Source organism: Polyodon spathula, chromosome 1 (assembly GCF_017654505.1).
Source record: "Polyodon spathula isolate WHYD16114869_AA chromosome 1, ASM1765450v1, whole genome shotgun sequence".
Lineage (NCBI taxonomy): Eukaryota > Metazoa > Chordata > Actinopteri > Acipenseriformes > Polyodontidae > Polyodon > Polyodon spathula.
Window position 1 is genome coordinate 7,049,207 of NC_054534.1, and position 14,189 is coordinate 7,063,395.

The window sequence follows — 14,189 nt, forward strand, 5'->3', positions numbered from 1 at the left end:
GCAACATAAGGACCCGAAGACAATGGGATGGATCATGATGCGGAACACTGCAGTCATAGCCTTTGCTGTCGTGCAGTTAGACATGCACTTTCAAACATGCACAATCAACTGATCAACTACATCGCTGGCATAAAAGCGGTAAACCGTAAAGCTGCACAAGAGAAGAAACGCGGGGTTGGCGCGGGCACAGCTGTATTGTAGACCTGTTCACTGTCCGGTAAAGCGCATTCGCAGCTACAGTAGGTGTGCATCTTCCGACACACGCCTCAGGGAACTACCACAAGTACGCAAGCGCAACTGGCCATTTTCAATAAAATACTATCATTCATTTGGCAATTATAGTAAATGTATTCTCTTCTCTCTGTTGGTTTGTAGAGTGTTCGTGTACGGTAGAAAGACAAACGCAATGCAATTCAATGGGTTCATTTCTTAAGCCCGTTGCAAATATTCAATTGTCAAGTAATTGTCAAATACTCTTTTCATACAGTTTATATTTGTCAAACTGGTATCTCTGGATTTGAATCAGCAGACATGGTGGGGGCGCGTGTTGCTGACGTACTTTTACATCATTAGAAATTAATCTGTGATGACTGCGTTCTTGCCGTTATTAATTGTTAATAATGACAGGATTACTGCTAGGTTTGGGGTAAAGATTAAGGTAATGCAATGAGTGTGTTAATGGGTAAGGGAGTGTTGTGTACACAAGTCAAACTAATGTATTTCCACACTACTGCTCACTAGTCACACACTGTGAAAAATACCGCACGGTCATAAAACTGCATTGTAGGTTAATTAAGCATTAATAACTTTATTATACGAATCAATTAAATCAAAATATATAAATACATACATTCCAGAAGTCCACTACAAAAATACACATTTAACTCAATCAAGCGTATGCGCCTGATTTACAGTTTATTCCCAAAATAACTTTGTGTCCATCGAGTGTCGTCATTTTTTTTTTTTTTTTTTTTTTTTTTTGCAATAACAGTTTTTCATTTTACAAAATTATCAGTTTGCCTAATTTAAATTAAAGTATAATGGTACATTACTGTACCTGCATTATACAGCCGATTGATTTTATACCGTTACATGCTGCATTGATAAAGAGAAAAAAAAAATCTAGCAAATAATCACTTGTAAGATAAGCAGTTGTTTTTATGAGCTATCTTTTTGACATCAAATATACAAGCAGGATTCAGATTTACTTTACAGATAGTTGCATCAGAGAAGACGCCAAAATAATAAGAAAGACATATCATTAATAATCTTGCCCCATCCTCATATCGAGCTTTCACACGACGCAATGTCACTGAGCGACAGGGCGGATTTTATGTAACTGACTGAGTGCACCGCTGTAGTCTCCGTCTCTGAAGTCGTGGTGGTTGTGGACTGTTCTGCTTTCCTCCCCGGGTGCACAAGCCGTTCCCTGTGAAACGTGTTCTCCCTGTACTCCTTCAAGCAAGAGAAACACAGTTTTTTCTCCAGTTTCCTCAGGTAAACGTTGTCGGTCTTGAAGAACAGATAGACGTAAGGGTTGACAGCACTGTTAGAGACGACAAAGACGCCCAGCACCGCGATTACCTTCGTGTCTAATTCCGTGCTGGTCCCGAATGCCACCTTCATTTCGATGATGAAATAAGGCAGCCCGCAGACAATGAAGAGAATGATGATCACCAGAGTCATTTTGAGGGTTTTTATTTTGGCGCGGGGGATCGCACTGTTAGTTGCAATAATCCTCACCGGTCTCCTCAGTAACTGTTTCGGGTCGGCTCGTTTGCTGTCCACCTGCTGCTCTTTCCTCCAGATCGTCCACAGGATTCGGGTGTAAGCAACGCACAGGATACAGAACGGAGCGAAAAACACGGTGATGGATCCGTAGATGATGTACATTTGGAAATGCCACTTGGGCAGGTCACCAAATGTGCTGAGGCACTTCTCTCCACCCTTGACTTTGAACACAAAAGCCTGCGGGCCAGAGAGGAGGAGGGCTGTGAACCAAGCAAGAAATGCCAGTATTTTTGTTGGCAGCGGAGAAGCAAGGGGGTTCACAATAACGTGGTGCCTCTCCAGTGCGATTACGGCAATGACGTTGGACGAAGCAATCAGCCCAAACACCTGCAAGACTTTGAAGAGCCTGCAGGCCAGGTCCCCTGCCACCCACTTGTCTTCTAAAACCTCCCAGATGATCTGAGAAAACAGGGTCAGCGCCGAGACGCACAGGTCCGCCAGGGCCAGGTTAGTGATGAGGAAATCGATTTTCCGCCTCTTGCTTTTCCGGCAGCAGATCTTGTACAGCACGGTCGAGTTGCCCACCAGTGCCACTGCAAAGATCACGGTCATGGTGATGATTCGGATGTGCCTGTCATACCGTGGACTGGCTGTGGTTTCCCCTTCAATGTTGGACGCGTTAAGATTCCATTGACTGACCAGCAGTGAGGATGAATTTGCGTGCAGGTAACTCTCAAAGCTGGTCAGAGCTTCCATTACTTAGAAGCACCTGTAACAATATTCTCCAAAGTACTTGAGGCAAAACTTTCCTCAGCAGATATGACACAAACAACTGTTGGTCTATGGATCACTTGTAATTAGCCAGGGAACATCTGTAACTGGGAAAGGGCTGTGAATACCAGCGGTTTATATAGATCCACTGCGCGTCATGTGATAACAACCACGAGGCATGGGCAGATGGGAAGTGCTGTATAGGGGACTTGTGGTGACGTGCAAGTCTGCGCAAACTGATTATGGTCATATAGTCTTACTTTTATCAATTAACTGTTGGGCTTTTGAATGCACATTTAATTGCCTTTAAATCGATACTTTGCGTTTAGGTGTACACTTATATAATACGCTTTATGTGTACACATTTACAGATGGGTTGAAAAAGGGGATGGTTAGAACATAAAACAAACAAGACTCATCATCTAATCCAGGGTTTCCAATCCTGGTCCTGGGGGACCCTTGTGTCTGCTGGTTTTCATTCCAACTGAGTTCTCAATTACTTAACGTTGCCCTTAATTAAACTATTCATTAGCTTAATTAGACCTTTTTTAAAATTGTTTTCAGCTTTTAAACAGTTGGATATTTCAAGTTAACTATACGATTATATAAGTAACTTGAAATCTGCAACTTTTTAGGAGCAGAGAACAATTAAAAAGGTTTAATTAAGCACATTACTTGGCACTAGTCTCGTATCTTGTAAAGCGCTTTGTGTTGGTGGTCCACTATGAAAGGCGCTATATAAAAATAAATACGATTATTATTATTATTATTATTATTATTATTATTATTATTATTATTATTAGTTCAGTTAAGGGTTTCATTAAGTAACTGAGAACTCAGCTGGAATGAAAACCAGCAGACACAGGGGCCCCCAGGACCAGGATTGGGAAACCCTGATTCTAATTAAGTAAAAAGTCAGAAGATTTTTTATTGGATTATTGATGAGTGAAATTCAGGTCGTAATTTGCCATCTAGTGGGAAATATATGCCTTGCATTATGAATGAGATTTCTTAAATGCAATGTTGGTCAGTCCAGGATGTCCGTCTGGTCTTGGTGGCGAACAAAGGTAAGTCAGCCACATGTTCCCTCTCACCAGTGTGATGTTTTACTTTGTTATTGTAGAATAACTTTTTAAACTTTTAGTTTCGGTATTTGAAGGGCGGGCCATAAAAAACGTTTGCTGTTCATAGGACCAAGAGCGCCCTCTACTGTTTCTTGAATAGATTTTTTTAAACTTTTGCTTTATTTAACTTTACACGCGTATGTAACTTTTTAATTTTTTTTTTTTTTTTTTGTGTGTCCATTTTGTTTGAGTAGTTTTATTTATTTATCTTTCTCGTATAGTTATCCTTGTTGTTTTTGTGGAGACAGCTCACTTGCAGTTATTTGGGACAGTGATAGTCCCCGGGTGTTTTTGTCTTGGGTTTGAGCACTGTGTGTTTGTGTTTTTTATGTAGTTCTGATCATTTTGTAGTCTTAATTCATTTATTTATTTGTTTATACTGGTTATTTTATTTTCTGTGATTGTTCACGAGGTGACTCATTCGCTTTCCCGGCTCGGTGGTTGGCTGCTGCTTTCATCAATCGTTAGTTGATGATGATGATGATTAATAATCAATATGAATATATTCCTATGTAACGGTTTCATAAACCGCTGTAGTTAATTCATTTTGTGGCTGTTCCCAGTTGATACCTAGAATTTTTCAAATTTTTTGTACTTTCATTTATTTGAAGGGTTATTGTGTCCGCGGATTTCATACAAAATTGAATTTTATGAGTCCTCTCCTGTAGACTAAGGGGGTGTCGTAGTCTGGTAAAGTCACTAGGTGACGCTACAAAACCATTCTTAATACATTTGAAAATGTATGTGTAGCCCATACAGATTTAAAACACCTGGCTTGTGTTGGAGTAGCTATAAAACAATGTTACATCATACATTTTAATTTGAATATTTTCTGCAAGAAAATAAGAGGACAATCCACGCTTCTTTTTATTTTAATTAACAGGCAACGGGAATGCAGTTGTGGCTGAGACTGGCAACATGACAAAGGTGGGGTAACTTACAAAAACCGTTTGCGTCTGTTATAAACAGTAACATTTAGTAGCAGGTAAAACTACAGAAAAGCCAATGACTACCCGTTGCAGTCACTTCGTTGCAGATATAGCCAAAGGCAATGTCATATTGACCAGCTAACGTGTTCCAATTCCCAACTCATAGCAGTCCGCCAGCTGATTCTGGCATTGAGAGCATTGTTTGTAGCCCGCTGATGTCCGTGCAGTACTGCAGACACTTTGATGTGCATTTTACAGCATATTGCACATCAACTAATTATCTGAAGATTGCTTTGTTTAGAATATAGCAGGTTAAAAAAAAAAAAAAAGTAACAACATAATCCTGGAAATGTTGAATTGCACTGCAAAATACCATTACAATTAATTTAGTTAAAATACTGCATTTAACACAATGTATTGTAACCCGACCGTAGGGTGGTAGAGATATCCAAAACTCGTTAAACCACGCAATTATTTTGTAAAACCACTCCGTGCTCCATAGGTTTCCATTTTGAATATACATTTAAAGTAAGGTATAACTAAAATTCTCATCAAAATGTCAAATCATAAATCCCAACGACCAGATTGTCCCGTAGGACCATGGATATATCTGTGTATGACGTACAAAATACAGTGTGTCACCTCCCCCAGTAGGAAGCTAGTGAGTACAAAACCACTCCCGGTGTCACGTGCTTTGGTGCCGCTGTAAAATTTGGGGTCTTTCTGCAGGCACCCAGGAATATAAATACCGCCGATATGATTCCGGTACAAAAAAACCAAAACTTTTTTTTTTTTTTTTTTTACCAGTCAACCCGGGTGTGTCGATTGTGTTTTTGGTACATTTTGAATACGTACTGTATTTTAGTTAGGCTGTCTGTTGTATCCTTGCTAACACATTTTGCGAAATGACTAATTTTACGCCTGTCGACCCATTGAAGAAAACAGGAGTGAAGACCTCGAGTCTTCATGGCAGATTTCCCGGGACCAAGGAGGCCTCTGATTGCACTGGCTGGCCCCACAAGTCATGTGCAGGGGCTCCCTCTCTCCAAGCTGCAGATTCCAGACTCTGCAACATATGACGCGCAGAGAGGCGAAACGGGGCAATTAACAGATAAACAACCCCCGCTGTGTACAAGTTACACAAACAAAACAAACAAACACAGGTACAAGTTCTGGTAATTAAAGAAAAATAAAATAAAAACTCAATAGTAGCAAATGTATTTATAAAGTCCTTGGCATAAGTGTAATTTATGCACAACTAATATTGTGTTTCTGTTTCTTCTGCATTTGCACAAATAGGTTAATCTACAGCAATTAAACTCTTAATAACCATCAGTTGGGTAGTCTGTTATTATTAACACACATTCATGGGGTTTCCATGAGAGGTTTTTGTTTGTTTTGTTTTTTTACCTGTAAGGTATGGCCTCTACAGCTGGAGTAGAATCATCCCTTTTTGTGGGGAAGGAAGATGACATCATTCACTCCAAAAGAAATGCTGCTCTTGTGCGTGGCAGGCATGTGGTAGTTATCTACCATGAAGGAGAGTTCTATGCCATGGACATGCACTGTTACCGTAAGTTGTTGCATATTTATTGATTTTGTTGAAAGGATATATAGATAGATATTGGTGTTACAAGTTTTAAAGATACACTGTTGGCTGCATTTCATGGACTTGATGTCTCTCTTGCAGATGCAGGGGGACCATTACATCATGGGGACACTGAGGCAAGTCCGTGCAGTACTGCATTCCTACTGTCTGTACTTGACTGCTCCCTGCAAGCTAATGCTGTGCTACCTCAATCGCAATACACAACTTTCCCTTGACATTTTGGGATTAATACTGGTGTATAATTGTAAGAGTTCGGTCTCTAATCAAGTTGAGAGTGCATGTCTCATACATCCAAACATCAGTATGACATTAAATCAAAGTGCATAAGTCATAAAGCTGATATTAATGTATTTAATCTGTTTAAATACAGATTGAATAAATTAATGCATATTTACAATGATTTGTCATTGATCAGACGTTGCTGGTGAATTAAAGTGATGCACAACAATGGAATTTTATGGTGTGGCATTTTTTTAAAAAGCTGATAAAACAATTATAACATTACAAATTAAGTCCTGTACATCCTGGGAGTGTTTGAAAGCCCTGGATTGTGGTGACTGGGTTTTTGTTTTGGTGGGAGATTGCAGACTATATACTTAGTTTCTCCAATTTCTATGTTATAGGACAGCAAAGGCAAGCTGTGCATCGTGTATCCATAGCACAAGTACAAGATCACTCTGGCTGAAGGGGAGGGTCTATATCAAGCCATAAACCAACAGGCTCCCAAGTCCACAGCCAGGTGGTGCTCCAAAGGGGTGAAGCAGAGGACTCATTGTGTTCATGTGAGAAACTGGGACGTGTACGTCACTCTCTCAGACCTGAGCGCTGGCATAGAGTCGGACTATTATCGGTCTGAAGAATACAGACGGACTGAAAAAAGCATGCCCAACTAGCTGTAATCCTGATGGAATGGCATGCCTCTGAAGTATGCTATGATAGCCATGCTGGTTGAGCTTGCCGTGAACTTGGTAAAGATCACCAACTCTGTCACCAGCAAAGCAACTCCAGACCATGACACTGCCTCCTCCATGCTTGACAGTGGGAACCACACATGCAGAACTCATGCGTTCACTCTCTCTGCGTCTTACAAATACTCTGCGGTTGGACCCAAATATTTCAAATTTTGTCTCATCGGTCCATAAGACCGACTTCCACTCCTCAAACGTCCAGTTTCTGTGTTTTTTGGCCCAGGCAAATCTCTTCCTCTTATTCTGCATTCTTAACAATGGTTTCTTTGCAGCAATTCTTCCAGTTAGGCCAGCTTCACACAATCTCCTCTGAACAGTTGATGTTGAAACAGCTGTACTTCTAGTAGCATTTAGCTGAGCTTGTATTTCAGGGGCAGTTAATCGCCAGTTTCGCAGACTTGTGACTCGAATGAACTTGTTCTCTGATTCTGAGGTCACCCTTGGCCTGCCTGATTTTGTTCAGTCCTCATGAGTGCCAGTTTCTTCAAATCGTCTGGCCTTGGCCACAGCAGTTACAGACACTTGCAAAGCTCTTGCAATTTGTCTTAAAGATTGACCTTCATTTCTTAAAGTAATTAGACTTTTTTTTTTTTTTTTTCCTTTGCTTAACTGAGAGTATTTTGCCATTTTCTGCTCCCTTACATTCAGGAATGACAAACTTGTGCCTATGCTACCTATATTTATAGTAATCATAGACCCTCACCTGTTAACAATAATTGGTGACAAAAGGTTAATTGGGTAACATGCTAGTTAACTCGGAGAACATCTAACAAAGTCACTTTTATACTTAGGCCAGTGTTCTACACATTTCAGACTTTAAACTGACTTGGGCTTCAGACTGAAATCCCCTTGCTTTGGGTGACCATTTCATTGATTGGCAAGATTTACATTTTCATTTAAAAATTCAATTTGAATGCAATTCACTTATGATTATCAGCTTATATAAGTACACGTATCATATAATGAAATATTAAGTGTTTACAGACAAGTTTATACACTTAAAAGCATAGACAATCATGAAAAATCTGGTTTCAAGCAGGTGTACTCAAACTTTTGACTGGCACTGTGTGTGTGTGTGTGTGTGTGTGTGTATATATAATGTTTTGTATTGTTCAAGCAGTGACCTTTTGACTGGTTAACAGTTTTGTTTTTTAATGATTTTTTTTTTGTCTTGGTTATAAAATTTGATTTTTTAAATAAGAAATGTCAGATATATTGTGTTTATTAAATTGTAATACTTCTTGTTGAAACGCATGTCTATGGCTGACATGGAACTGATTTATGCTTGAGTATTGACTGTTATGATTAGGTTACAACATTACTGAACTGCGGTAGCCAGTGTTTAAAACATGCTCAAATACAAAGCTTGGAGATGCATATCCTTTTTATTTAGAGTAAGGAGACAGATGAGTTGCCGTAGGAACCATACAGCCACTCCTGTCGCCCCGATTCGTAATACCTGGCAGTGATTCCGTGCTTTGAAACCACAAACCCCATCCCTGCCCTCTCTCTGCTTTTCCACCTAGGCTGTTCTTCCACTGCAGCCTTTCTTATCCGGGATATAGCCCTGTTAAAGTGCACTGACTGCGGACAAAAGAAAAGAAAAAAGGCATTATTATTATTTGGTATTTCTTATGAAATAATTCAGTAAAAAAGTGCTGTATTTTTTTTATTTATTTATTTATTTATTTATTTTATACCATGTTTAAACAACATGATGTTTTTGTAACTTTGTACATTTGGTGTTGTGGGAATATTCCTGGTTTCCTTTAACCCTTTCATGCATAGCGCCCTCATCTGGGGACAGATTAAAAACAAACTCTTCTAGTCTTTCTGTGGGGATATGTTAAAGATGCAAGTGCACGCTAGCCTCATGAGGATGCCATTTATTCCACCAGGAAAAATGTTACATTGTCCAAACCAATTTTTTTCCCATTATTTCATCCATGAAAGATTTAAACTGTTGCTCCTAATATTCTTGTGCCCTAAAACACTCCAGCTACATTAATATCTTGGCAATTGACACCAATTGCTGTTTTGCATTTGCCCTCAAATTTTGAATAAAGCTATTTGAAGCTTATATACTGGTTTTTAGTTTATCTTAATTCTAAATTGTTACTGTTACAGACAAGCCATTTGACTTAACTGAGCCAGTGACGAGTTGAAAAGGGCAAGATGGTGAATGGCAGTGTTACAGCACAGTACAGTAATTGTAAATATGTTCAGGAATCTCATTGATAATGTTGGTGGTGAGAAAAGCATGGCATCAAATTGGGAATTTCTACCATTAGGCTTCAAGAGAAAAAGCTGGTTAATGGAAAGAAATGGAAAGGAGTTAAAAAAACAAAGACTACTTCCTACATTGTTGAAGTACGGTAATAATGTTTTCAATACACCTACCAGATACATGTATACTGTGTAAGAAGCCTGCAGCATGCCAGAGAAGGCCGACTTTGCAGGCCAGGTTATTAGATCCAAAACAGAACCCCTTCCACCCTGCAACAAGAACCCAAAGTTTTAACTCTTGCACGCTGTATTTATAAACCTCACCCTTTTAACCAACCAGGGCTTAACGCGATCCTTTTTACAGTACGAAAATGTATATAGTGCCTTTCACGTCAAGTATTCCTAGGTGGTAGCAAGGATATTACTAGCAGGGAAACGAAAGTCTCGCTGACAGCATTTCAAAGCAGCGGTGTTCCATCATGATTACATTGCAGTATAAATATTTTGCATCTGTGTACGACAATTGTAAATAGTTTAGCCATTTGTTTACAGCTACTTGCATTCAGTTGACAGTCCAGTTTGCTTATTTTCCCACGAGAAGCATCTCTCCTTGATACCTACTTGCTACCCACATATGCTCCTGCTAATACATGCATTAGTAACCAAAACTAGTGTTTGCAACACATCAGTAATAGGCCTGTTTATGTCTTAAATATTACATTGCGAACATGTAAGGTAATAAAAGTATGATAGGATGGAAACAAATTTCACAACATTGTTGATCAATTTCTTTTTTTAACACTGGCAGAAGAATAAATGTCCCTTCTTAAAGTGAGTTTTAGAAATATGCTATTTGAGAGCTGTATCTTTCCCTTGTAATCCAGTCAAGCCCCTGCCCCCCCAGTATGTTCAAGCTGCTCTCATGATAGTTTATCAGCTGCCATAGAGCCATCCCTCCAAACCAACACCCATTCAACCTCTCAGATATTGTGACTGGACAGGCTACAGTGACTGAACTGGACATTGCTCTGTGACAAAACCCAGTAGTTCGCCAGACACTAATGCTGTATAACTAAAATTAAAATCTCATTTGCAAGATCTATGACCATGGAAACATATATATATATATATATATATATATATATAGATAGATAGATAGATAGATAGATAGATAGATAGATAGATAGATAGATAGATAATTGACGATTAGAAATTTGAAAAAAAAAAAAATTGTTTTCTGCAGTCCTATTCGGGTTGATGAAATAAACAGAGAGAGGTACAATAGGTCCAGCCTGCATTTTTACTTTCTGTTTATACATGCTGCTTATGAACTGACTTGTAATTTTTACATGGAATAAAGACTGCATAACACATAAAATGCTGCTGAGTATAAAAATCGTTTGTTACATTTTTCTAACCCTAGATGTCACTGTAATAAAGTTATTCAGGACTTAAGTATCCTGATAGCAATCAACAAGTAACAGTATTGTCAGAAAGACTGTCAAGAATCAACTATAGGAATTAATACAGTGAAAACCCCATAAAATGATCATGCTGGGATATCTGCATTTTGACCACGCAAGGAGATGATTGGAGATAGTGTGAGGTTTTGTATTGGGTGACTAGTAAATCATTTTTACAGTATATGATTACAGTATACCATTGATTCAATTAATCACAGGTTATATTAAATATTTCATTTTTCGTTCATTTACATTTATCATCATAATTAGAGTAAACTGCAACAGATTTTGTGATGGCAAATCTAACAAATTTCATGTTTTGAGAAAACTTACTCAAGTTTTTGTGGTAACGGCTTTGATGGTACCAGTTTTGACCCACTTGCAAATTACGATCCAGCTGGTTTTCAATTGGTTGTATCTGATTTTCATCCAAGTTTAAGGTTATTTTGTGGCAATGTTATTGCAGCAGCATCATTGGTTGTAACTGATGACGGGTTAAGGACATTACAATCAATTCCAAACCCAAGCTAGACTACTGTAACTGCTGATCCCACTATCCAGTTACCTGCTGGTGCCCTGAAATTGTGATCATCAGTGATACTAACACTAGTCCAATCAAGTAGCTCAAGCTCCCTTAATACCCATGTTCGGCCCAGTCCCTCTGTTTGGTACAAATGAAGTATGCTGCAATTGGAGGCCCTCATCAAGTTGCCTCTGGCACTGTCTAGCTAGTGCCATTGTCCTCTGTGTTTCATGAGCACTCATTTCACAAGTACCACAGTTTAAATACATGAATAAAACAGAGAAGACGTGTTGTTCTTACCGTGGCACGGGATGGTGAATGCTTTGCTTCGCTAGTCATTGTCATGGAGAGCTGGGCAGGGGTGCTCTTCTCAGAGAGTCTGGGCTGCTGAATTAGTGCCTGTCCTGGTTTAGGAAGAGCTCGAACCATCAAACCTCTGTATCTTCTCACAAGAGATTCATAGGGCTGCTAAATGAAAGACATGGGCTGAGCACTGTGTAGTGCCTATGCAAAGGTGATCATTTTGTTTTTTTAATGTGACACTGCAATAGTATGATATTTACCTGAGAAGACTGAGGGACTCCTACAATGTTAGGCACATTGTCCTTCACTTCCTCAAGAATGTCCAAAGAAGCTTTCTGGACTGTTGGCGCTAAAGGGATCAAAAGAGACAGTATTAGTGTGTGGTGCTTCCATTCTATAAATCATGTGTTGTTCCTTTAACCAAGGAAAATGCTCATTGACATACATCACTTGATTTCATGTCTGGTAGTTCACAAAGACAAGGCAGAGTATTCTTTATATGTTCCAAAAGCACAACAACTCTGAGTATAAAACAACAGAACATGTTTACAGTAACAACTCCTATATGAGTTTCAAGAGTCTACAGGGTGAGGCTTAAAAGCAATAAAATACCTCTGTGAAAATAGATCACCATAACCTATATACCCCTATACTACATTACATCACAACTGGAAGTGACGTTTCTGTGATATCATCCACTATATGACCCAGGATTTCCCCCCATTTTTTTTAGGATGGCATCAATTTCTCCCACCTTAGGGCTTAAAATGATTCAATATCTGATGTTTCTAGTTTGACTGGTGACAACTCATAATACATTTCAAAGAATAATATGGACAACATTCCACTAGTATGAAGAATTGTAAAAGGCTACTTTTACTTTTAAAATCGAATTGTACAGTTTCAGTCTCAAAATGTAAAATTGACTTCAGTAGTATATTCAATCTAGCGCTTTGCTTCATTAAGTCCGTTTTTTTTTTTTTTTTTTTTTTAATAGAATATTGTCTCTTGCATCAATGGATTCTTGCATATTACAATATTCACATGCAACATTCCTTTCAGGTTAAATAATTTCCATCACACTGGCTGCAGGGTAATATTACAAATACAATTCTAGCAAAACAATCTGGAAAGCAAATTATTTTGGTCATCCACAAACACATACCGCTACACCAGCCAGAGGCTGAAAGCCTCACCACTATGTGCAGTATTGTAAACTAGCTATTTTTATATCAGGAATGTGTTTTTCAAGCAAGACAAACAAGCTCATAGTATGCAGTATATTTTTTTAAACTGTTATCCGGGAGGACAGATCGTACATTTAACATTTTACAATTTTTAAGTACAAATTTCAGAAATATTATGATCAGTTACAGGTTAAAATGAATATTTCGAGATTTAAAAAAGACATTAAAAGGTGTGTACAATTCCTAATTTGGGCGCAACAGCATTCCATGCGGTCGTTCTCTCTTCTTAAATAACAAATGTGAAATGAATGCCCCGTACCTTGTCCTGAAAACGTCTTGAAAAAGCTTCCACATATCCATTCGATTTTCCTCCTTAACATGACCTATGAACTACCTTATCGTTTTCAGACACTTCTCAGCCCAGACTCCCTAAATATAAAACAGTACGGGGCACTGTGCTCGTTACTGTTTCGTTTCTCGCAAAGTGTTCAATAACATTGAAAAAGGTAACTTTTTTTGTTTCCTCCCGCAATGTCTAACACAGCCCTAAGCTTTAAGCATGACAGGGGTGATGACGCAATAATGAAACACGCGCTACAAATTAATTGCTACTGTAGCACCATTTCCTATAAAGTTATATGATTGAAAATAAATGCGTCCTGTTTTTAAAATTAGTAAGGGCCGATGAAGAATGCTGCGATCATGTCCATTTAAACAGTGTTTCATAGAACATTAATAATATCACATGAAATACGACATACATGTAGTTGTAATTTTAACAGATCATATCACACCAACCCCTTGGTAATGGATTGCATTAGCAGTTATCATTAACAGCAATTATGATATATATTAGGATACAGCACCCTCTTTTAATTTCAAAGTAACATGAACGTTTATTACATGTTTTAATACCGCGGTGGTTCTCGGTTCTTAGCTCAGCTCTGAATGCAGGAGTGCCTCTAAACATTGCTGAATGGAATTCAATAGCTTGGTGATAAAAGACAGACTCCAAGTACTGACCAGCTGAAACTAAACTGTCAGTGTAGATGTGACACATGATATGCCCCCAACTAGTGCAGAATGCAACGAAGAGATCTAGTCATGGCTGCACATCCTGGAAGGGACTTCACATCCTGAGGTCCAGAGCTAGTACCTCTGTTTCAAGGGGCACCTAAAAGGACATCTTAAAATATATTTGATAACAGTAAGTCACCCTGCTAAGAAATAAATAATAATAATGTCATTTTTTAGAACTAGTATTACAAAATCCAGGACCAGCTGTGGCCAGTGCTGGTCACTGCTAAAATTTCCATTAGGGGTTTGAAGGAGGGAAATAATGCAAGCTCTTGTGT

At 38.7% G+C, this 14,189-nt stretch overlaps 2 protein-coding genes and 1 pseudogene across 3 annotated transcripts; 1 reads left to right on the forward strand and 2 right to left on the reverse strand.

The window, feature by feature from the left end:
- Positions 1-791: 791 nt before the first annotated feature.
- LOC121313171 (probable G-protein coupled receptor 150) lies at positions 792-2,882 on the reverse strand. The gene has a single exon (XM_041245460.1). The coding sequence runs from the start codon at positions 2,485-2,487 to the stop codon at positions 1,282-1,284; it is 1,206 nt and encodes a 401-aa protein (XP_041101394.1). The 5' UTR covers positions 2,488-2,882; the 3' UTR covers positions 792-1,281.
- Positions 2,883-3,909: 1,027 nt separating this feature from the next.
- Positions 3,910-7,112, forward strand: LOC121313190 (annotated as a pseudogene).
- A 953-nt stretch (positions 7,113-8,065) lies between these two features.
- On the reverse strand, positions 8,066-13,380 carry LOC121329875 (spermatogenesis-associated protein 9-like). Of its 2 annotated transcripts, XM_041275889.1 has the most exons (5): positions 13,154-13,380; positions 11,908-11,996; positions 11,645-11,812; positions 9,533-9,628; positions 8,066-8,716 (listed from the first exon to the last, which is right to left on the reverse strand). In XM_041275889.1, exons 1-5 carry the CDS (start codon positions 13,212-13,214, stop codon positions 8,522-8,524), a joined length of 609 nt encoding a protein of 202 aa, XP_041131823.1. In that variant the 5' UTR covers positions 13,215-13,380; the 3' UTR covers positions 8,066-8,521. The 2 variants fall into 2 exon arrangements, with proteins under 2 accessions (XP_041131823.1, XP_041131918.1); XM_041275984.1 differs by lacking the exon at positions 9,533-9,628.
- Positions 13,381-14,189: the final 809 nt, after the last annotated feature.

What these genes read in the sequence shown, in the direction of transcription:
- LOC121313171 (XM_041245460.1), bottom strand. Translation starts at nt 2,487, where the DNA reads ATGGAAGCTCTGACCAGCTTTGAGAGTTACCTGCACGCAAATTCATCC.
- LOC121329875 (XM_041275889.1), bottom strand. Translation starts at nt 13,214, where the DNA reads ATGTTAAGGAGGAAAATCGAATGGATATGTGGAAGCTTTTTCAAGACG. An exon ending in CAAGACGTTTTCAGGACAAG is followed by an intron (nt 11,997 to 13,153) that starts GTACGGGGCATT and finishes TGATCCCTTTAG; the next exon opens with CGCCAACAGTCCAGAAAGCT. An exon ending in ACACAGTATACATGTATCTG is followed by an intron (nt 8,717 to 9,532) that starts GTAGGTGTATTG and finishes TTTTGTCCGCAG; the next exon opens with TCAGTGCACTTTAACAGGGC.